The sequence below is a fragment of the Carassius carassius genome, chromosome 44 (genome assembly GCF_963082965.1).
Source record: "Carassius carassius chromosome 44, fCarCar2.1, whole genome shotgun sequence".
NCBI lineage: Eukaryota > Metazoa > Chordata > Actinopteri > Cypriniformes > Cyprinidae > Carassius > Carassius carassius.
The window spans coordinates 11,133,340-11,155,312 of NC_081798.1; the positions used below are offsets into that span (position 1 = coordinate 11,133,340).

The following is a 21,973-nucleotide window of genomic DNA, read 5'->3' on the forward strand; positions in this document are numbered from 1 at the left end:
CCTTCTCCTTCCACCCCTCCTGAAAGAGGCATCTCACGCCTTTGACCAGAACATGGGATGCATGCACAACCAGGGAGGGCCCTGCATGGCAACGACCATGGTTGCCCTGGCAACTTCCCCGTCCTTGAAGAAAGGGCACGTTTGGAGTTTTGGGGCCAAGGTTCTGACAGGCGCAGTCAAAACTCATAAAGCTTCCTGACGCGTCGATCCAGCTATTATGAACATTCAGACCCAAAATAGCGTGATTCATCTGCTTGTTTATCATCCTAATAAGGGTCTTGGCCTTTGTGCCTACGGCTACAATGGGCTACTTCATCATTATGTTGAATTACTAGTTGTATTTTTAGTAGTTAGAAACAAATAAACTGTGTCTTCTTGCAGCAATGGGCGTGGCTTACCGTAACCTGTTACCAAGGTCCCACAAAGGTGAACAAAGATCTTGAAAAATTAGACCGGTTTAGTCATCATGTCTTTCAGTTTCCCTCCTGAGAGGAAAGGCAAAGACAGGCGACGACAGAACCCACTCCAGATACAAATTGTTGTAACATTGCAGACACAATAGCAGCATCCGTTGTCCAGATCAGTGTGTCAGGTGAAGCCATGTCATATCAGTAGACGATGAAAGGTTCCTTATGCATTGATTGTTTAGTTTGACCTCCTTTAAGATGGTCACAGTTTTGGGCTGTTGTATATGTGATATCCAAGTTTTTTCTTGTTAAAAGGAGTGTACTAGGGCTGTCAAAATGGCTGAAAATCTTAATTTGAATTTTGTACTTAATATCAATATTCAAATTATATTTCAATTTAAAAGGCATAATTTCAATAAGTGGAAAAAAATCTTTCGGCTTATCTCCTGAGGCCACAAGAGGGAGTATCAAGGAAAATATTACTAATGCATATTTATTTAAAGCAATAATATAACATGACTACCGGTGAAAGTGCATAAGTGTTTAAAATAATGTTTATAAACCATATATAACTAAGTTGCTAAAAAAATTAGAAACAAAACAGCAACATGTACGTATGTATAGTTTTATATAAAGGACTGAAATTTAAAAACATGAGATGCAGTGGGATGGGGGGAAAATGCCATACAGTCTCGAGACATGTTTTTTTAAAAGATGAATTTACATTAATTTTACATGGCTTTCTAAACATGCATCTCTATTGTACGAGACGCAAGTGCAATGGTGATAGATGTCCCTCTAGAAAATGCGATAAATATGTATTCTGTATAAACGGCTTGGTTTCAGTTTTGATGTAAACAACATCATCTCCGCATTGATGTTCTTATTTTTCGCAAGATTTAGAATGAACAGCGTAGCAGCGCCACATCTAGTGGGTTCAGCTAGATAGGCTAACAAAAACATAAAAATGCAGTGACACCTAAATCATTGTCTCATCTTGTGTGCCACTGATAAGTCTGCCTCCTTAACGCACACCTAAAATTCGAATGCAACTTTTTTGCAATCGAATGTGGATTTTTATTTTTAATTTTTTGAATATTGACAGCCCTAGAGTGTATTACATTTGCAGGAACTGAGAACATAATTAAATTAGCCAAGGGTCTGGTTGAAGTTGAGAACGAGTTCACCATTTTCCAGTGCTCTGCATTTGTGTGTGTGTGTGTGTGTGTGTGTTTATGTGTCTGTTGGGCTTCCTTTTATGACCCCCAACCCCTCCAAATCTGACTGCTCTGTGACTCACCAAAGATTTTCTACAGGACATCTTTACTGATCTCTATCTCACTGGACAGCTTGCTGTGATTGACAATCTGTCTTTAATGGAGATAAATGTGACTGCTGAGCTCTTCCCCTCCCCAGTCTTCTGCAACAGACTCCAGAGAAGGAGAGATACAAAACGTGTGTGGGAGTGTGGGTATTTTTTGTCTACCTTAAGTGAGACCTTTCCTGTGACCTCTGTCAGTCAATCCGCCTGCACAAAATGATCCTTGTCTGTCTGTTTCTTAGCAGCCTTTTCAGATTCCTGTAATTCAGACTGCTGAAGATGGGGAGGAAATTGTGCTACAGATATAGCTTTAGAAATCCATTTCAATGGGTTTTCCTTTTTCCAACATATGGATGTTTGTGATCTGATGATTGCCAGAATCCATCTTCCTCTCTAAAATACTAATTTGCCCATTGCCATTTTTTTAAATTATGGACAACAAACAAAGGAGCTAAGAGAGCTGGCCATTATCAGATGGCCTGTTTCTCTCTGTCATTACGGTAAAGGCCTGTAATGCAGCTGAGGCAGCATTTCTGCTGTGTCCTAATGCCCTATTTGTCCTTTTACCAAACAGACCTTTCTTTGGCCAACCTTTTACATCTTAAAAATCCAACCTTAAACATCTATATTTATAACGTCATTCTGTAAACTGGTGTCTTTTACAGTTTGAGAAAGTGATTATTAAAATACGTTTTTATATACTGTTTGTTAATAAATTGCACCATTTCGAGCTAAATTAATGAATAAAAAATATTGAGTAATTGTCAAGTAATTGAGTTTTTAAATTTTATTATTTTTTTACATTTACTTATATTATGCCTTATACATTTATGTGCATACTGTACTACAGTTTACTGTATAAATAACTATATAATTATTCTCCAACACAGAAATAGTTTGTTTGGGCATCCGTTCTGTAGAATGACTGAAAAATGTACAGTACAGTGGGTTGTCAGTTCTGATCTATTCTAATTACAACACATTTTCTCACTTCAGCCATCTTAAGATCTTGGGGGATGAATTCCTTTTGAGCTGGAATAGGTTTTTGCATTTTCTTCCCTTCCCTCTCTGGACGTATTTATTGACTGCAACATGTGGGGACCATGCATCAATCTAAAATGTGAGGCATGCATGTTTGACGAATGAATACATAGGCCCGCACACACATACATGCACTCATATGCACATTCCAGCTGTTGCAGGCGCGCCACAGAACTCTCTTCCAAGGTGCCACACACATTTCCCTGTAATCTCTCCCCACACACACTCCACCGGTGCTCTTAATTTGTGTCGGCGGCGCCTGTTGGGTGGATTTGAGCTACAGATCCTGTCTAACAACTGCAGAGGGGCTGTAATGGACACACACACTGGGATGTATCCCCTAATTTCTGATGAGAAGTTTGCACGTGTATGTCAGAATTTCACGCAAATTACAGCATTTAAACTTCTGAAAGTTTTACAAAGTTATGAGCTCCAGTTTATGAGTCCCAGGTATATATTTATATATCCAGATACATGAAGGTTTTTTTTCTCATGTAGTCTCATGAGATAGCAAAGTATCCATTAGTTGCACACTTCAGAGAACTTCATTGCAGCAATCTTTCAGTCAGAATAGATCAGCAAGGCGATTGTGTGTAAAAGAAAACCTGGTTGTGATGGATAGAAGTAGCAGTCTTTTCAACATAAGCCTTAGGTCATATCTAATATTCCACAACCCATATTTATTCATAATATTCCACATTTTGTTTTTATTCCTTGATAAATTGAAGAGACTTACTGAATGGGCTGTAACCGATTTTGTTCTTGTCAAATTAAATATTGCGTCTACTTTGTCCTTGCTGTGGTAAGACAACCTAGCATATGGCACTGCTTAACCTATGTCTAAGTCAGCCTTTTTGTGTTATGACTGATGGAGCTGACAGATTCAGAGTTGACATTGAGAGACTTTGAGAAGATCATTGATGCTCTCCTTTATTCCCAGGACCATGGTCTGGTCCCTCACTAACAGGCTGGGCAAACATGTTCATGATATGTTAATTGCATCAGACAAGAAGACCTAGAGAGGAAAATAAATTTGTAATTCATGCCCGTGTGGTGGGGTGAGCCGAATTCCAGTTGTCTAATTGCTTTCTCACAGTCTTGATTGAATTAGCTGGTCAGGCTTGAGCATTAATTGAATTCTGAGACCCACTGATGCTTTTCCAAACTGAACTCGTTCTCTAACTCTATCTCTCACTCGAGGAGATGGTGAATGCTCAACTTTTTATTACATTTTAGTGTGTAGTTCATTACTAGGCCTGTGCGGCTACATAATTACTTAAATATTAAAAGCAGAATTCAAAAGACCACTCTTGGATGTTTATATTACACATCATTTGTGGATGTTCAAATATTAAATATTTAGACCATGTTCTAAGCTACTAGTAAAATAACTGTTTGGTAATTTCTTCTAGCATCCAACTATATTAGGAGGCAAATTACTGTCTGCACTTACATTTTTTACAATAATATTTTATTGCATGATTTGTACATTTGCATTTTGTTGAATATCCACAATATCTTTAAAGAGCAATGACTAATGTTGCTGGGGATGCACGGTATAAAAAATGTGGCTTGTACGATAAGCTGAAAATTGTTTTCATGTAATGACAATAAATCAACAATACTAAAATTTTACACATTTTTGTTTTTAATTTAAGTCAATTGTTTTAACCATAGTGGAAATTTATTTCATACTAAGTAAAGTTCAAACATTTTAAAATATTTACTGACATATCACTCAAGACATACTCACTGCGTTTACATGCAGCCAATAACCCGTTCAAAACCGGGGTATTAGCAATAACCCGGTCGCGCACGGCCATGTTTTTAAAAACCGGGATATTATACCTGGGGTACCCCTTTTCTAACCCGAATATTTGGTCTTGTAAACGCGTTTCGGCATATCCCCATCAAAATGTGTGTTCTGCGCATGTTCCATTCGCAAGGAATCTTGGTCTTTTGAGTAGAGACGGCGCATAAAAAAACCCCGCGTGCAGTATAGAGGCACAGTAGTGTCAAGTGCTGCTGGTGGATCAGTACCAGCGCCAAAGCGCAAACAAAGACTATCGCTATCTGCCCCAAACTATTCATTTTATTATTCATATTATGTTGTTGTTGTTGTCTTTGGATACAGGAAGAAGAATCGGAAATGACGCATATTGCGTCTTGTTGTCCGTACGTCCAGACGCTAACCGTGCGTCGCCGTTTACATCGGGATTGGCGACTGATTACACATTCCATGCATACAGGAGTAACTCTCTCTGCTCACGCATGTAAACGGGTTATCCCGAATGTTTCAGAAACCCAAATAGTGACCTTAACCTGACCATAACCCCGAATTTTAACAGCATGTAAACGTAGTCAACGATATAAACGTTAGAATTAAACTTTATTTGGAGTATTTGTGCACATTTCTTAATATTAAGCCTAAAATGCATTTTAATATCACTATTGATGTGTAATCTTTGAATAACATCTTAACATTTAAGATATTTAAATTGTATTTTAATTGTATTTGCAATAACTCCACTATATCACAATCAAATATACTTCAGTTGGACTTCAGCACTACTTCCGCGGAATTAAAGTGCATTAGGTACTAAATTAGTTGTTCCAATATAGCAGACTTTAAGTTTACCAGTTTGGTATCATAACATTACAACTGCAGGGTATTTTTAATAAATACATAAATATGTAAATGTATTTATAGTATACTTAGAATGAAATAAATGTATTTCATACATTTTAGTGTTTTTTTTTTCATTAGGAAAATGCAAGTAGAAATATACAGTATGAAAGTTAAAACATCATAATAAACAGTATGAACATTAGATGACAGAAAAGCTAATCTAACTTATAAAAAAAAGGGAACTGAGCATTCACACTTAAATATTTGCATCATTGATACTGGATAAATTGAAAAATGTATACACTATCAAATACATATTCCTCTTAATGGCGCATTACTTTTTTTTTGGAAAATACATTGAGAGGAGAAGGTTTCTAAGCACTACTAGTTCGAAATGCATTTCAAGGTTTTATTATATATAAAGCTGTTCTAAAGCACAGTTAGATGATGTGTAACAAAAACATAACCCATCTGTTTCTCACACTGCTCCCCCTGGTCACAATAGGACATCCCCCATCCATACAGAAAACCCCTCAGACTCTGCCCCATTTCCCTGCTTTCAGCACATTTTTTGCTGTGCAAACAAAACCGAGCATCCCTTGGTTCTTCACTTTTCTGTTTTTCTTTTCCATGCATCTCTCTTCACATACACACACAGGCCCTCACACATATTCACACAAACACACACACACACACACACACACACACACACACACACACACACACACACACACACACACACACACACCCTTGTGTCCCAGGTCTCTCTCTTTAGTTTAGCTTTCATTAAATGTATTACTTTGAGCCAGCTATTGAGTGGCTGAATAGACAGGCAGCATAAAAAGGGAGGGGACTTTGTCACTCCTACAGTCACCCCAGACAAAGAGGCCTTTTTGTTCTGGTGGGGAGCGAAGGACATGTGACTCTGTGTATAGGTACACAAATGTTCATTACAAATGCACATGAGTGACCAGGTTTTGTGTTTTTTTTTATGTCTGTGACTCTCTGGATTAGACAGTGTGTTCAGGCAGCAGTTTCTAAAGAGAATCCTGCGCAACGCCCAGTCGGCCATGATGGAAACGTCCTCCCTGAGAGGCTTTGGCGTTGTTTGCACTGCTGGCTGCTGAAGTGGATGCAGCTGGAGGAGCCAGCTCCACCGGTACATGTACACACACATTCCTGCTGCTACCAAACGGCCCAGCACACATGCAGCCATCTACATGTACGCCTCTTTCTTTAGCACCTACGTAAATCAGGCTGGATGAAAACGCTCTGGCAATCTTTGAAATCACCAGCGAATTACCTGTAATAAAACATGACTAGCGTTCTGGCACCCGAGCATACATTCACGACGGGATTTCACTCACTCAGCCCACTAAGCCTGCCATTATGCCACTGCTACCTTTTCCTCGGTCTGCACGTGTTATTAGAGGCAATAAACACAAGCAAGGCGATGTTTGAAAGAGCTCCAGGTGGTTTGCGTTCCCTGCTTCTCACCGAAATGCGACAACTAAATTCTCAACGTCAGGACTTGAACCTCTTTGATGTGATCTGGATTAGATTGACAGTTTATGGCTGTTTCTTTAACTATTGGCACTTTTGAGCCTTGTGACTTGTATAAAATAAGCTTACAATGTCTAACAGAGGATATACATGCATCACAGGAGAATTGCCTTTTTTTCTGAAATTAATAAATAAATTACATTTTTAAATGAATTAAAATAGAAAAAAGTTTTATACATATTGTTTATTAATACTTCTACTATATTTTGGATTAAATAATTGCTACCCTGGTGAGCATAAGAGAATCAATTTAAAAACAGCAACACCAAAAAAATCTTATCAGTCCCATCAATCCCATCATTTTGAACATTAATTAGTGTTATTCCCTCTAGCATCTTTTTCCACCATATGTGATGTAAATAATGATGTTGATAATTAGATTAGCATATTTGGAGTAAAATAGGCAACTTATTTGTCTTGCTAAAGCTAAATTTATAGTTGTAAAAAAGCTATAAAAAATTTGGGGCAAAATTGGTTGAAGTTGTGGTAATTACATAAAAGCGCCCAATTTTGAAGAAACACCTGTATCTGGTCACTGGCATAAGTTACTACAGTGCTTGTGTCACTGTAGCTCAAGACTGTTTTAAGTCCTGTTCAAACCAAGGACTTTAACTATAAAGATAACAATAAAGATGTAGTTCAAAAAAATCATTCTTGATATTAAAGAACAGCAGAATCCACACTACAGCTATAACGACAAAGGCACAGAGAACCATTGTCGTTGGAATCATTTTCAGAACGATTTTTTTTTCCAGCTGATGAACAATAAAAACATTGACACCCAATTGGAAGCCATCCTGCTATAACGAGCTTGAGAATTTAAAGCAGCAGACGAGCTTGCACTGAGAATTAACAGATGATATCTTTCTCTGGTGTAGATGCTAATATCGTTGTCTTTATATTTATCATTTTTGGTGTGGACGGGGCTTTAGTCATCCTGCTTAAAAAAACATACTGGTCAGATAGACCAGCATGAACTGGCTGTTGTAAATTAATGCTTTAAATGAGCTGATTTTTTCAGCAAGAGATGTTTTTCGAAATGACTTCAGCTCTCGCTCATTATAGAATCAGATTAATTACTCCCGTCAAAAAGAGACCAAAGTGTCCAGCGTGTCTCGAAAGTGTCCTTATTTGTTATTTTCTATACAAACAGATTTCAATTTTGCAAAACAAAAAAAAAACAAAAAAAAAAACAAAGCAGCTGCATTTATTTCCCCATGCCGAGCTTGCAGGAGAAACATTGTGATCAAACAATGCGACAGTTTCTAATCTGGATGTGAGCTGTATCAAAGCACTGATGCTCTTTAATCAGGCTTTCTATCGTCCCTGGGGCTACAGCTGACACTGTTTTTCTCTTCATCCTCAAATTGCATTCCTCCGCACAGGCCTCTGCCAGCTGAGTTGTATGCTTCAACAGCCATGTTCAACACAGTCCCCACGTCTTCAGCACGGCTGACATTATTTCCATTGGTTGGATGGAACCATCTGGAAGCAAGTATGGAGACATGCAAGGTCATGCCCAGACGGCAAGTGGTGGAGTCATGCACAGATACCCCGTTTCTTCATCAGTGTGGCAGAAGCTAACATTCTCTAGGATACTGGCAGAGTTTGAGCAGGGAGGCTCAGGCCCTCTTAGTATTTGTTTTTGTAGGGAAGGTGCACAATTTTCCTTTCAACACTACTGAAGGTACATCAATCTACAAGATCAGGTGTTAAGGCAGTTGTTAAGGTCGATGATGATAAAAATCTTGTTTATAAGGAATGTGATAATTTCTTAAAAATGTATTCTTTGTTTACAAAAAAAGGTCTTTATCACCCGCCCCTGTTTCTGTATTTTAACAAATATTATAAATTATTAGATTTAGTCACACCACATGATATTGTGCAACCTGAACTAACCATTTTATTAAAAGGTCATATTATCTGACATTTTGAGATACTTATTGACCTTTGCACATAGTTATGACTCATAACTCTGTTGGTTGATCCACAGGATTTTTTTATTTAGCTAACTAGTGTTTTTTTTTCTTTCTAAATATTAATATGCTTTCACACAGTTTTGTTAAAAACTAGTTTTGTTTTTTGTTTTTTTAAATATGATTATGCATTTAAACTTTTTCATTTGATGGTTTAAATATTTTAATATCAGTATCATCCTGACATTTTTTACCTTATGCACCCCCAGTAATATATTAAAATAAATTAATTCAGAAAACATTAAAAACATGCTAATTATAAAAGAGATTTATTCAAGTCATTGTTATGTATGAATTGCAGTTTTATTGTATTTTGAATACATTAATAGGACAAAAGCTGGTTTATTTTAAGCACTCTTTTGCTACAGTTTTCCCTCTCTTCCTGTTTTCTCTCTCTTTGATCTCAGTCCATTTGGGTCCAGTCTGTTTTCCATTGCTGTTTTTGATTACCTTTCTCTCTGAGTTTCATCCTAAATCCTGAAGCTTTGCAGTTGTGCTTGTCTCTGTGACTCCAGTGACACTTTCTCCGAAAACACGAGCCTCATATTTCACTTTACACATGGCTAGTTTTGCCATAAATCATTTGAAAAGAAAAACATGTCAAATCTAATATTAAACCCGAGGTGCTCTTTCGTTTTCACATTGTGCATTTTTTTCCACCAGTCCATTTCTAAACGTTTATTATGCTCTTGTTCGCTTGGGATTCTGGGATATTTAGCCATGATTATACTTTATGTGTGTGTGTTGGGGAACTGGGCTGTCGGTTTCCTGCTAGAGGCTTATAGAAACCTGTCAGCTGGATTTGAGAAAGACTAAGTTTGCTTAAACTCTTAAGAGGGAGAAAAGGAGGTGGGTGTTTTTGGAATAAGAAAAAGAGTGTGGATGTGTTGAGTGCAAAGAGGGAATGTAAAAACGTGTATTTGTGTGTCCATGTATGGCAGTCTAAAGTGTTCCTGGATGCTGAGCTGGTCCTGTGGTTTGCCAGGGTGTTGAAATGGGATCAAGGGAGATGGTCCGGGGTGAACAGGTGAGAGGAAATGGGGAATAGCAGCCTTTCTGTCTGAAACATTACACTGAAATAACACACCCCAATTTAATGACCACTGGGCACTAGTTAACCTCTGCCCCCTGTAATTGAGCTGTAAGAATGGGATCTCATCGCCTCAGCGGATATACAGTCCAGCTTATTTGTACGTGTTTAAGAGCACGGCTGAACCCTGACTGAAGTTGCTTTCTCCAAATAAACCCGTCGACAGACATTTTCCTTGGCCGGTCCGCTGTGCAAATCCTTGCCGTGATTGCCAGCTTAGACTATGGAGGCCGAAGCGTCTGCGCTTTATTGCTTTTTAGCTCCCCTAAATGGTTCAGATATTGAAGGTGTGTTGAAATCGTTTGCTGTGGAAGCAAGGTCGCCCATTAGGAATGGGGTGACGGGGTTTTTCGAACTTGGCGATCTGAGACAGACTCCCCTTCCAGATGTGTGTGGATGTGGGACATCGCTGGCTGAGGACTTTTTCACTTTGCACTCAGGTTTGGGTTAGTGTAGAGGGAAATACTCCACAGAAATGTGCTGTTTATCCCGGCCAACTGCTTGTCAGTTTTCCCACTCGTTGGGAAGTGCTCTGTTTGTTTGGTATGGAGAAGTACAACATGAAAACTCGCCAGGTCTGAAAGGTCTCCAGGGAATTCTGGCATGTGCACATGAAAATAATCTCCTGCTCTATGGAGCAACTGCGATTAAAACAAAAACATAAAAATAGTCAACATGAAATCAAAAATGACCGTTTATCTTCTTAATACACATTCCTGGTCTTAAAGGGATAGTTCACCTGAAAACAAAACAAAACCCATATGACTGACTTCTGTTGAACAATTTTATGAAAATCCACTTGGGTGAATTCAATACAAAGACATAGCGAGTCACTTTAGCGCTTGGTTAACGTAATAAAGGTTAACATCAATGGCACGAAATAAGATAGATTTGAAAAGAAATGTTGCCATTACATTGAGATGCTCTCAAGGGTGAACTTGACCTCCTCAGCCCAAAAGCTTTTTCAAAGCAATCTACCTCAAACTTGCAGTCAGTTTTGGCTTAATTTTTACTTTGGAGACTGCTTTTTACAATCTAATCAATTCCCTGTGGATAAAATCAAGTTCTGCCCTACATTTTCTCTTTCACTCAAAATGCATAGTTATAAATACCATTACATTTTGATTATAAGACAGTTACCCTAACAGTTCTGGGAGAAATAGAAACACATAGTGTCTGTTAGCTGGAGGGAGCTCTCTCACACAGCTATTCTGGCCAGAACAGATTAAAAAACAGCACTCTGCAGGTGCATTGAATTCTGGGAGGGATTCCAACACCAACAGTAATGGAGGGTGTCACAGGTGAAAAGTATAAGGTTCAGTAAAAGGAAAGAAGAAAGAATGAGTCATGGTCAATAAGACACGAATCATACACTCATCTGTGTATTTGTATTTGCGTAGAATGTTTCTGGCCTAATTCTCCTCCCCTCCTCCCATCTTGTTACTGCATCCTTTACTTAGTTATGTACCTATTATTTATAAAAGCGAGAACATCCATGAGCAGATAACAGGAAGTGGAATGCTCTAAGCGTGTCACGCAAGAGCACAGAGTTTGAATTATTCAGTCATACTGAACATGCTATGTTTACCTGACTATACTGCTTCTCATTACATGTGTGAAATGCTCTTAAAATGTGTTTCAGATTGATTCCAGTGGTCCATCATTTCCTTGGAAATCATGTAATATTGGAAAGTTCACTGTCTTCTCTGTCTTTTCTCATCACTTTCTCTATCTTTGTTTCAGCATGCCCTTCAGGTTTCTTCAAGACAGCACAAGGTGACGAGAAATGCCTGCAGTGTCCAATCAACAGCCGCACAACCAACAACGGAGCCACCAACTGCGTATGCCGAAATGGATATTACCGCACAGACTCGGACCCCTTGGAGATGCCCTGTACAAGTGTGTGACTAATACATGGAAAACCTACTGTCAGACTATACTTTCCAAACTCTCAGTGTGACTCATACCTGTAATGTAATCAATAATAATCATTTAGTAATAAAAATAATAATAATTAATAATAATTTGTATGTGTTAGAAAAACAAATTTAAAAAGTAAAAACAAACAAAAAAATGTATCTTTCACACATTTTAGATAAAATTGGTGATAAAAAAGGTGATAAGTTTTTCTAGCACAATTTTTTTTAAATGAATCCCAAGTTGAATATATTCAACAATAACAATTATTCATTAATAATAAAAACACATTTTATTGTCATAAAAAGTACAATGTAATAGAAAATGATTTAAAAAGTTTTTTTATCACATTTTGCACAGATTTTTGATAAAATGTTTTATAAAAGGTGATCTTTATCTAGCACAAACAATTTTAAATGAATCACAAGTTGAATAGATTTAAATAATGTAATTATAAATACATTTACACTCAATATAAAAAAAAGAAGACAAAACTTAATTTCTATAAGTTGTAAACATGATGCATTTAATTAAATATTTACCCAAGAAAAAAATATATCTTGAATAGTATGTGCACATGAATTAACTGAAAAATCTATACAACGTGATTCCCTTAAATAGACAAAACACACCAATGCAATGAGTCAAAGTTAGGAAAATGTGATTATTGCCTGACCTCTCTGGCTCAATTTCATTGTCATTATCCCTTCAACATAGTCAACAACACACTCCTTTTTTTTCCATCGCTTGCAAACAGCAGCTTTTTCTGTTTATTCTCACTAACTTCAGATCATGCAGGGAAAAACAGACCTGTGGCACAATTATTGAAACAGATAAGACCATGAAGACGAAGAGAGTGAGGAAGGCAGCTCCTTACACTGTCACGAATGGCATGTTTTTATCTCCCCCTGAAAGCGGCAAGGTGGGGGCAGAGAAGAAGCGGAGAAAGAAAAGGAAGATTGAGACATTTTTTTTTTTTTTTTTACAAAATCCATTTGCAAAAGCTTGGCCCTGGGAGGAGAGCAGCTGTTGTGCATAAGAGGCAGCATCATGTCGCAGAGTTGAAGCTCACTGGGCCTTGGCTTGATTAAAGAGAGGAAACGGCAGCCTTTACCACCCACTAACCTGGGAATGGGATGTTTAGAAACAGTTGCGTGGGACAGAGCTGTAGTTTCAAGACAGAGGTTCGTCTTAATGGCTAACAACTATAAAAAGTAATCAATTGGAGCCTTCCATTTTTTTGGCTTTTTTAAAAAGGGCAAAAGGCAGTGAGTTGTTTCTTGATTACCTCATATTCCCCTAGAGGAGCACCCAGAGTAATTGGGAGCACATGCCGGCTGAAGATAAACACAGGGTATTGTTAGCTTTAGTTGGGCTGTCAGTCAGAAGGAGATCTTGGAGGTGCGTTTGTTTGGTGTGCTCTTACTCTCCTTCAAACGCGCTGTGCGTGTGCATGAGCAAACGCAAATGATGTTTACAAACACAGGAACGGCGTGTTCTTTTTTTCACTAGACGCAAATAAGCCTATGATTTGTGAGATGTTATCGTAATTTAAATTACCATGGTGGAAATGCACAAGAGAATACTCATGGTGATGTACACAGTACATAGTTTCCTTATATTATTCAGTCCCCTCCGAAAATGAAATTCAAAGTTGACGGTGCCGTGGCTTAGTGGTAGTTCTGATACATTTGGGCTGTGTTGGGGGTTCAGATCTGACTAACATTTCCATCCTTTTCTCACCTTCATTTATTTATCTCTCCAATATCCTCTCAGTGAAAGTGTGAATTTTATTTGCTTGTTTGTTTGTTTGTTTGTATGTTTGTTTATTTAGTAAAAACAGGATTTCAGGTTTGATTTTTTTTAGTTCATTTGAATTAAAAAAAATTAATTGCATATTCAAAATAATAATATAAACATCAAATAAATACTTTTAATTGAACAAATGTATTTATATATTAAACAAATACTGTAAAAAAAATAAAAAAAATAATAACTAGTAGTTTTTAAGTTGCAAAAAATAATTTGTACATATTGTTTGTTTGTTTTTCCAGCTGTGCCCTCAGCTCCTAAAAACGTCATCTCCAGTGTAAACGAGACGTCGCTGATGCTGGAGTGGAATCCTCCGCGGGAAACTGGTGGTCGTGATGACATTGTCTACAACATCATCTGTAAGAGCTGCGGAGGTGGCAGAGGGGGCTGCACGCGTTGTGGGGACAATGTTCAGTTCGTTCCTCGTCAGCTGGGACTCACAGACACCCGGGTCTTCATAAGTGACCTGCTGGCCCACACCCAGTACACGTTTGAAGTCCAGGCTGTCAATGGAGTATCAGACCAGAGCCCTTATTCACCTCAATATGCATCAGTCAACATCACTACTAACCAGGCTGGTAAGTCCACATCTTCAGTCATTTATTTATTTATGTTTAAATTGTAGCCAGGTGGTTGCTTTGGGACAAGATAAATTTGTCATGCTGGATGTTCATATTCCTTTAACGTTTTCAGATTCACTTGATCTTTTTTGTTCACCTGTTTGAACACATAATAGCTGATCATACATTTTATTTTAATTTGTTTTTATTTTTAAAAAGTATCTTTTTTCCCCCTCCATGTTTAGCTGTAGTTTAAGTGTGCCATGGTTTAGCTGTTTAACTTTTTTTTATTGTATTTGTTTTGCATTGCATTGCACTTTTTAAAGACAGAGAGTCAAGTTTTAAAGGTTCTAGAGTCAAGTTTTAAAGTTTTTAATTTCAAGTTTCTTCTTTCTTAAGAAACCTGTCTGATCATAGTAGGTTGAATCTGAAACCAGCCTAATTATTTAGGGCTTCTTTATCTTAGGTAAATCACTGACTAGTTATTTTAGAAAATGTCTATCCTATCCTATCCTATCCTATCCTATCCTATCCTATCCTATCCTATCCTAATGTTTTCATCGTTTATTCACACTCACATTATAAGGCAGCCATCTATTCTAAACTCACAATGTGCAATAGAGAGTTAAACAGAATACTGTGTAACTCGCTTTGTTACATCGAGATTACATCCTGATTACACTCTTTGGCTCACATCCCACCATGTCACCATGAGATTAGATATAATTCCCAAAAACTCAACGTGATGCATGTTGAATCGGACCCAAACCATAGTGGGACAGATTATCCGGAGCCTAGGATCTCTCCAGAAAATGATGACTTTTAATGAAAAACAGCTTCTTGCTACTGATTAGGCAAACCATTTTTCCCCCAGTCCTGAAGCAGTGGCCATGGCTGGGAGGCATTGTACAATCAGACGCTGCCATTGCAAAGGCAACAGAAGACTGCTTTTTTCCCCACTCGTGCCATTGTGGTTTAGATTACTGTGTTCCAATTATTTCAGAGGGGATGCAGCATTGATTTGTACTTTAAGTGTCTGTATGAAATGTGCAGTTGATCGTGCCAGATCGGTACTGGGAGCTCTTAGGGGCCCAAACAGAGACAGCCTTTATTTTATGTTCCTCATCCCTGCTGGCTACAGACAGTTCATCAAACCCATCCCCGCTTTAGCCTAGTAAAGCTCCTTGTGATAGTGTTTGACAGTTTTTTAATTGGTTGTGACACATCACTAACATCAAAATGCAGCAATTTTTCAACATTTGCATCACTAAGGGGAGGATTTATCCAATCTGTTGTGCAAAAAGCATGTGGGAAGAAATCTTTTGCATCCTGATGAGACCGTTGACCTAGCATGCTGGGTATATTGTGTTCTCATCATCACATATAACTTATATAACCAACTACATGCTCACATTACCTACTTAAACTATTTACTCCCTCCTAACTACTGTAAGTTCACTCAGATTCATTCAGTCAGCTTTGGAAATCCAATTAAGACAGAAATGTGAACATAGAGACAACTTGCTAAATGTTGTTACTGAAACGCAAGTTACATATGCAAAGCAGGTCTTAGAGGTCAAGGACGGATTCAGACTCGCTCTTATAAACTGACAGGGGGATCCTGTACAGACTTCAACTTTTTACATTCAGTCTCTTAACAGTTACACTTAGTGCACTTGAGACATTTAGGGGACTTGTGAACGTATGTGAAACTGCCATGAAAGCTGAATGCTGAGGCTTTCACTGTGTCTTTGAACAAGAAATGAGAATTGGCTGAAATCATAAGGATTGTTATATTTGCTTCAACTGAGTCAGCTGAAAAGCATTTTTGAAACGCAGGCCAACTTTTCCCCCAAGCTTTATGGGTCCAAATATTCTTGAAGAACTGCTGAGAATTTGAACCATTTTACCCAAATCTTACATTTATGTTACATTACTGCTCATAAAATCATACTGGGGCTGCAATTAAAACTTAAAAGCCTTTGGTAAATATTTCAATTTATATTTAATTCCACCCCATTAAGCTTTTCTTTTTCTCCAGAGATACATTTATAAACACTTATTGCAGTGATTTTGAGAAACATTTTCATTACGTGCAAAAGGAGTAACTTTGGTGCTTACATACTGGGTGGACTAGAACATGCTGTTTTTGCTAGTCTAAGCAAGGATAGCATACAGTTGATAGTTATTGATCTTCTGTGTTAACTAAAATCACAGCTACAGACAGAGTTATAAGAATCAATAGAAAATAAAAATATGTACAGTACAAAAATATAGTTAGAGAAACAAGTATAATAATTAAGCCGTCCCACGATAATAGTTGAGTGTCTGGTTCCTTTAGTACCTTTTACATAATGAATTACTATTGCATTTATATAATTTTTTATAGATAGGTTGCTCCCCATATGTTTTCACTCAGCTTTGCCCTGCTTTAAACTGTGCTTTCTTCATTTTGGGGTTCCTCCCTGCTGTTGGGACGTTCTACCCCCGCTCCGCCTGTCACTTTGGATTAGCAGCCCCGGACCTCCATCAGGGGGAGCTGTGAAAGTACTCACTCCAGCTCCCTGTTAGCGGACTGGGCCCCCTGGGACAGGGCACTAGGACTGAGGGGCCTGGGTCAGGCTGTCCAGGCCTTTAATTTCGTCTGGATTGGAGGGCTTTGGGGTTACATAAACATCTTGTCACCCCTCATTAGCAAAGGCGGCTTTGTGCTTCCCCCTTCTCGTTTTGTGCTCGCAGTGAGTGTTTTTGTCCGTATCCATGTGCAAGCATTAATTAGACACGTTTTTTAAGCCTGCCTGCTGAAGAGGAGAGGTGTGTTCTGCAAGAGAAACAAACAAATTAGAAAATTAGAAGTGATTACCGTAAAAATCCGTATTTGTTTTCTTATCCGAGTGGCCCCCTTTTAGATCTTAGGCTTGATGATGAGATTTGTCGTCAATTGAAATTCCTATTTTCTAATCTCTCCGCATTCTTTCTCTGTTCTCAGGCAATTGTTTTCAGGAAGTTTCTCCACAGCTGCCGCTATCATCCTCACTTAAGCCTTTTCACACTGTCCATCATGATCTCACACACAGTACAGTTTGAAACTTTACTCAAATGGCTGAAAGAACAGCAGACAAAGGGAGCAAAACTCAGAAATTTTGTACGCTGGACAGCCCTTAAAGCACGAGTTATACTTATGGGTGATACATCATGGGCTTAAACTGTCCTCGTGCACACTTATTAAGGGATGAACAATTCATAAACACTGCTATTATGGGGAGAGTGTTATGATCTTGGCCTTGGAGAGTTCTTTTCCAGATCTTGATGAATTATGACCAGACTGCCCGCTAAGTATCAGGTTGGTGGTTTTCTCTGCATTGACCCAGAATGTAGTTGTGAGTAAAGCTGCAAAAAGCTGCTATGGTTCACTTTCTTCGGCCATTTTTCAATGCTGAGGAATTGTATTTATTTATTTTTTACAACGTTTTTATTATATCTGCCAGTGGTTCTCAACTTGTGGGTCGTGACCCAAAAAGAAGATGTGATTGAGTTGTAAACATCAAAAACAATAAATTTCTAACCATAGCACGTAAGTTAAATATGCTTGTCAACTTCTAAAAAAGGATAAAAATGCCCCATATTCTTTTGCAAATACATTTGTTGGTTGTTTACATTAAGTGTAAACAATGATTCTGTAGATGCAAAGTGTAAATATAGAAAAAACATATATGAGCAATGGTGGATGATCACCAGATTACCTGTTGGATATTTGCACTCAGTATGCATAAACCATAGCAATAACAAATGTTTGTTTGTGAACACATTCATGTTAAATTCATGAAAATTCACCACATCAAGTCTAGTGCATAATGTGGGCCATGGAGCAAAACCACTGATCCTGGAATAAAAAAAGTAGACATTTTCAACTTGAGAACTTGTTGAGAACTTATTATATAAATTATTATATAACTTACATTATGGGCAGAATGAACTAGGCCATTGCAAAACTTTGTCAAGGGTCCTTTAACCTTTTAAAGACCCTCAAACTTTTTTTTTTCATCAGAGGATGGCAGAGAGAGAGAAAAAAAATCTGCCAACCTTATTTCAATGGTTTTGAGTTTAATGGATGAAATTAAATTCAGTTTGAAGTAGCCTGAATGAGTATTACTGATAAAATTGAGCCCCCCCCCCCCCCCCCCCCAAATAAAAATATGTACTTAAACCACACTTAAAATTATGGCCATGTTTAATTTCTACATTCCTTTTTTTAAACATTATCTTGTTTTATCATTTGCATATTCATTTATTGCTTTAAAGCAATGACCACTTGGTTTGATAATTTGTTGTAATGCAGTGATGTGCATACATTAAGTGGCTTAAGTGTCCTTATACAAATTAGTGTGATGATAATCAACAACAACAGCATAAGCAGCAATCTGGATCAGTGTCCCTCGGAGGTCTAAACAGAAACAGCATGCTTTGCCTTTATTAGTTTAGTGATTTGTCTTAATTATGGCACACCATAAAGCTTCACAAAGACGTACTGAAGAAAGGCACAATGTTTTATTGAGGCAATTTTACAGAGGCAAACTGGAATGAAGACCTTGAGCTCTGGGCAGCTACAATAATAGTGCACGTCTGTGTCAGGCAGCTGGAGACACAAAGACAGCTTTTACCTTTCCCTTCTGCTTGGCTTTCCTCCCTTGTCCCCTGCAGCTCTGCATCAACAGGGCAAGTAAGGTTAATCAGTCATCAAGTAAACCAAACTGACTCCAGGCCCTTCACTGTACTCCAACACACATTTGAGACCGGCATTTAACAGGGCAAGGATAGAAAACGTCCGCCTGGGTGTCCCTCTCTCTGGAAGTTTTATTAGAGCAGTGTGTGACAGATCGCCTGCAATTTGTGATTTGCCTACAGTCGGGAAGCACTTGGGAAGTGCCACTCACAGGGTCGTTTAACTTACCTCTTCCCTTGAATGGAAATAGAGCCACATGGCTCAGCCAGCCTCACATATTTCTGTTCTTCCCCATGAAGAGATGGATGAATGGAAAATCAACAGTTCTGTCAGCGATGTTCACTAAGCACTGTGCTTGAGCTTTACATCATTTGCCATGTCCTAAATTCATTGCAGCACTTTATTTTTCAAAAGGGAGACTGTTTACTGATAGTTTTACAAATCAGCCAAAATTGATATAATACTTGACAAATTAACCACTTAAAAATGGTTATTATGTTTTTAAAATAAATTCAATAAAATAAATAAAATCGGTACACTTAGCATTTATTAATCATGGTCATGGTAATTGTTATTATTTATAAATGTTAGAGAACTTCTATAAATAAAGCTTATTATGCATTAAAATGCTGTGTAATACACACAAACACACACACACACACGCACACACACACACACACACACACACACGCACACACACACGCGCACACACACACACACACACACACACACACACACACACACACATATACATATACACGTATATGCACTGCTGTTCAAAGAATCCGAATGAAGCAGCATAACTATTTCCAACATTTATTATAAATCAGCATAATAGAATGATTTTTTGAAGGATCATGTGACTGGAGTAATGATGCTGAATATTCAACTTTGCTTCACAGGAATAAATTACATTTTAAAGGATATTTATAGAAAATAAAATCTGTATTATTGATCAAATAGATATAGCCTTGATGAGCATAAGAAACTTTAAAAACATTAACAATCTTACTGATCCCAAACTTTTGAACGACACTCTATATATTTCATTTTGCTTAGCATGTTTCCAGTCCAACGCACTGTTTGAGCCTAACAGTTGTTGTCCATCATGGCAAACTTCTGGCAACATTAGCGCCCGGCCATTAGCTTTCTGTGTGAGAGTCTGGCACACCCAGATAAACGGCCGACCCATATGCCGTTTTCATCTGCCAGCTCACTCCGTACTCCGTTGCGTCATTCAGCATTATACACTCCAGATACTGTTTGTTTATCCATTTCATTAGCCCAAGGTGAGCAGTACCACATGTGTCAGGCTTTGCTTAATACCTCAGGAAATGAATTGGTTCCTTATCAGATGGGGGAACCGTTGTATGACTGAGTTACATTATGCAGAGTTGGGTCTGGTAATCTGGCTCGGGCGCTGTCGGGTGCCGGTGGAAGATTTATGACTTAATTATCTTCAGAATTGCTTTGGCGAACTCCTGTCGGGCCACCAGAGACAGTGATGCCACCGGCAGCCTCCTGAGAAAGTGGTGATACTGAGCTCGATGATTCTATTGCCACATAATTGAGTAGTGCACTTTCGTATTTTACTGTCTTGACCTTATTGCTAAGAGACGTCCATTTCGGTATTCAATATGTGCTCACCTCAATGAGGCTTTCAGATAAATGTATATTGCCACCTGTAATGCTGAAGAGCAAGGCTGCGCTTTTTTTTTTCACCTCGGACATGGATCTTTCCCCGAGAAGGCTGCCCTTTTCATACCGTACTTCACAAATATAAAGCGGGTGGCCAGTGTGGGAGCACTGCGACAGAAGGTGGCAGAGAGGGCACATATGGAAGGTGCCAGGTGGGGTCAGGGGGCAGCTGGACAGGAGACTCCACCAGACACCTGGAACACTGGCAAAGTCCAAAATCACAGCTCCCGTCCCGTCACATGCTGTTGCATACTAATCACATCAGGTGTCATTGGAGGAAAGTAAGGGCTGTTTGATTTGCATCAGCCAGGGAAAAGGCCTTCATAAGTATGCACAGGAGCTGTTGACTATGCAGTGACCAATGCATAAAATATACATTTCATTACAGAAAAAAACAATAATGCAAGTGCATATTGTTGTAAATGGGAAATCTTGCCAATTACTTAACACTTTGATGCTTGAAAACATTTTGCGTCTGCAGTAAATACAATAAAGCAATGCTTCTGTGTTTAAATCACTGTCATTTAAGGCCAGTAATGTTTACAAAGAACAGTGTATTATTCTGTAATCATCCTGGATTAACTAAATATCACAGTGACAGGTGCAAAGGCTCAATTAGACATGTTGATTTATTGCTGGAAATGGAGAAGTTAATCGTGTTGTTCTGAATTGTTAAAAAAGGCTGAGAAGCATAAACAATTGTCTAGTGTAATTTGTTTGAAACTGCAGTTTGATATGACCCTGAAATTCACTGAGGCTTTCAAAATTACAACAAACACCCTCTGCTTTGTTTTATTAATTTACTGTTTACTTCTATTCCTTGGGCATAGATTGCAAGGTCAAAACATCACACTACATCCGTTTAAGGTGATTAAAAACAAAAAAATTACAATTACACTGATGAACATTCATGCCATGACATAGTAGATAACATGCAAATGAAAATTGATTTGTTGAAAAAAAGAAAAAAAATCAATATATGTATTCTTGTATTTGATTCTGCAGTTTGATAAATAAAGTTTCCTTTTTTTACAGCAAGGTCATAAGCTAAAATCATGTACAGGTTTGGGCCCGCACGATTATCTCACCGCCCAAAGTCTTGACCCAAATAAGAAATGGCAGGATAACAAAATCGTAAGAGCTAATAGAATTTGTCCTCCTCTCTGCTAACAGAAAGAACAAGAGTTGAGCAGGTTCCTTTGTTTAGATGTGATGTGCCAACAGAGCTCTGGTTGT

At 38.2% G+C, this 21,973-nt stretch overlaps 1 protein-coding gene across 2 annotated transcripts in view; it reads left to right on the top strand.

Annotated features, from left to right (window-relative positions):
- Positions 1 to 21,973, top strand: part of LOC132126263 (ephrin type-B receptor 2) — a 149,716-nt gene that overhangs the window by 89,928 nt on the left and 37,815 nt on the right. For both annotated transcript variants that reach the window (XM_059537404.1, XM_059537405.1), the window contains exons 4-5: positions 11,771 to 11,926; positions 13,999 to 14,334. In XM_059537404.1, the coding sequence (XP_059393387.1) occupies positions 11,771 to 11,926; positions 13,999 to 14,334 (492 nt within the window). The remainder of the gene's footprint in view (positions 1 to 11,770; positions 11,927 to 13,998; positions 14,335 to 21,973) is intronic.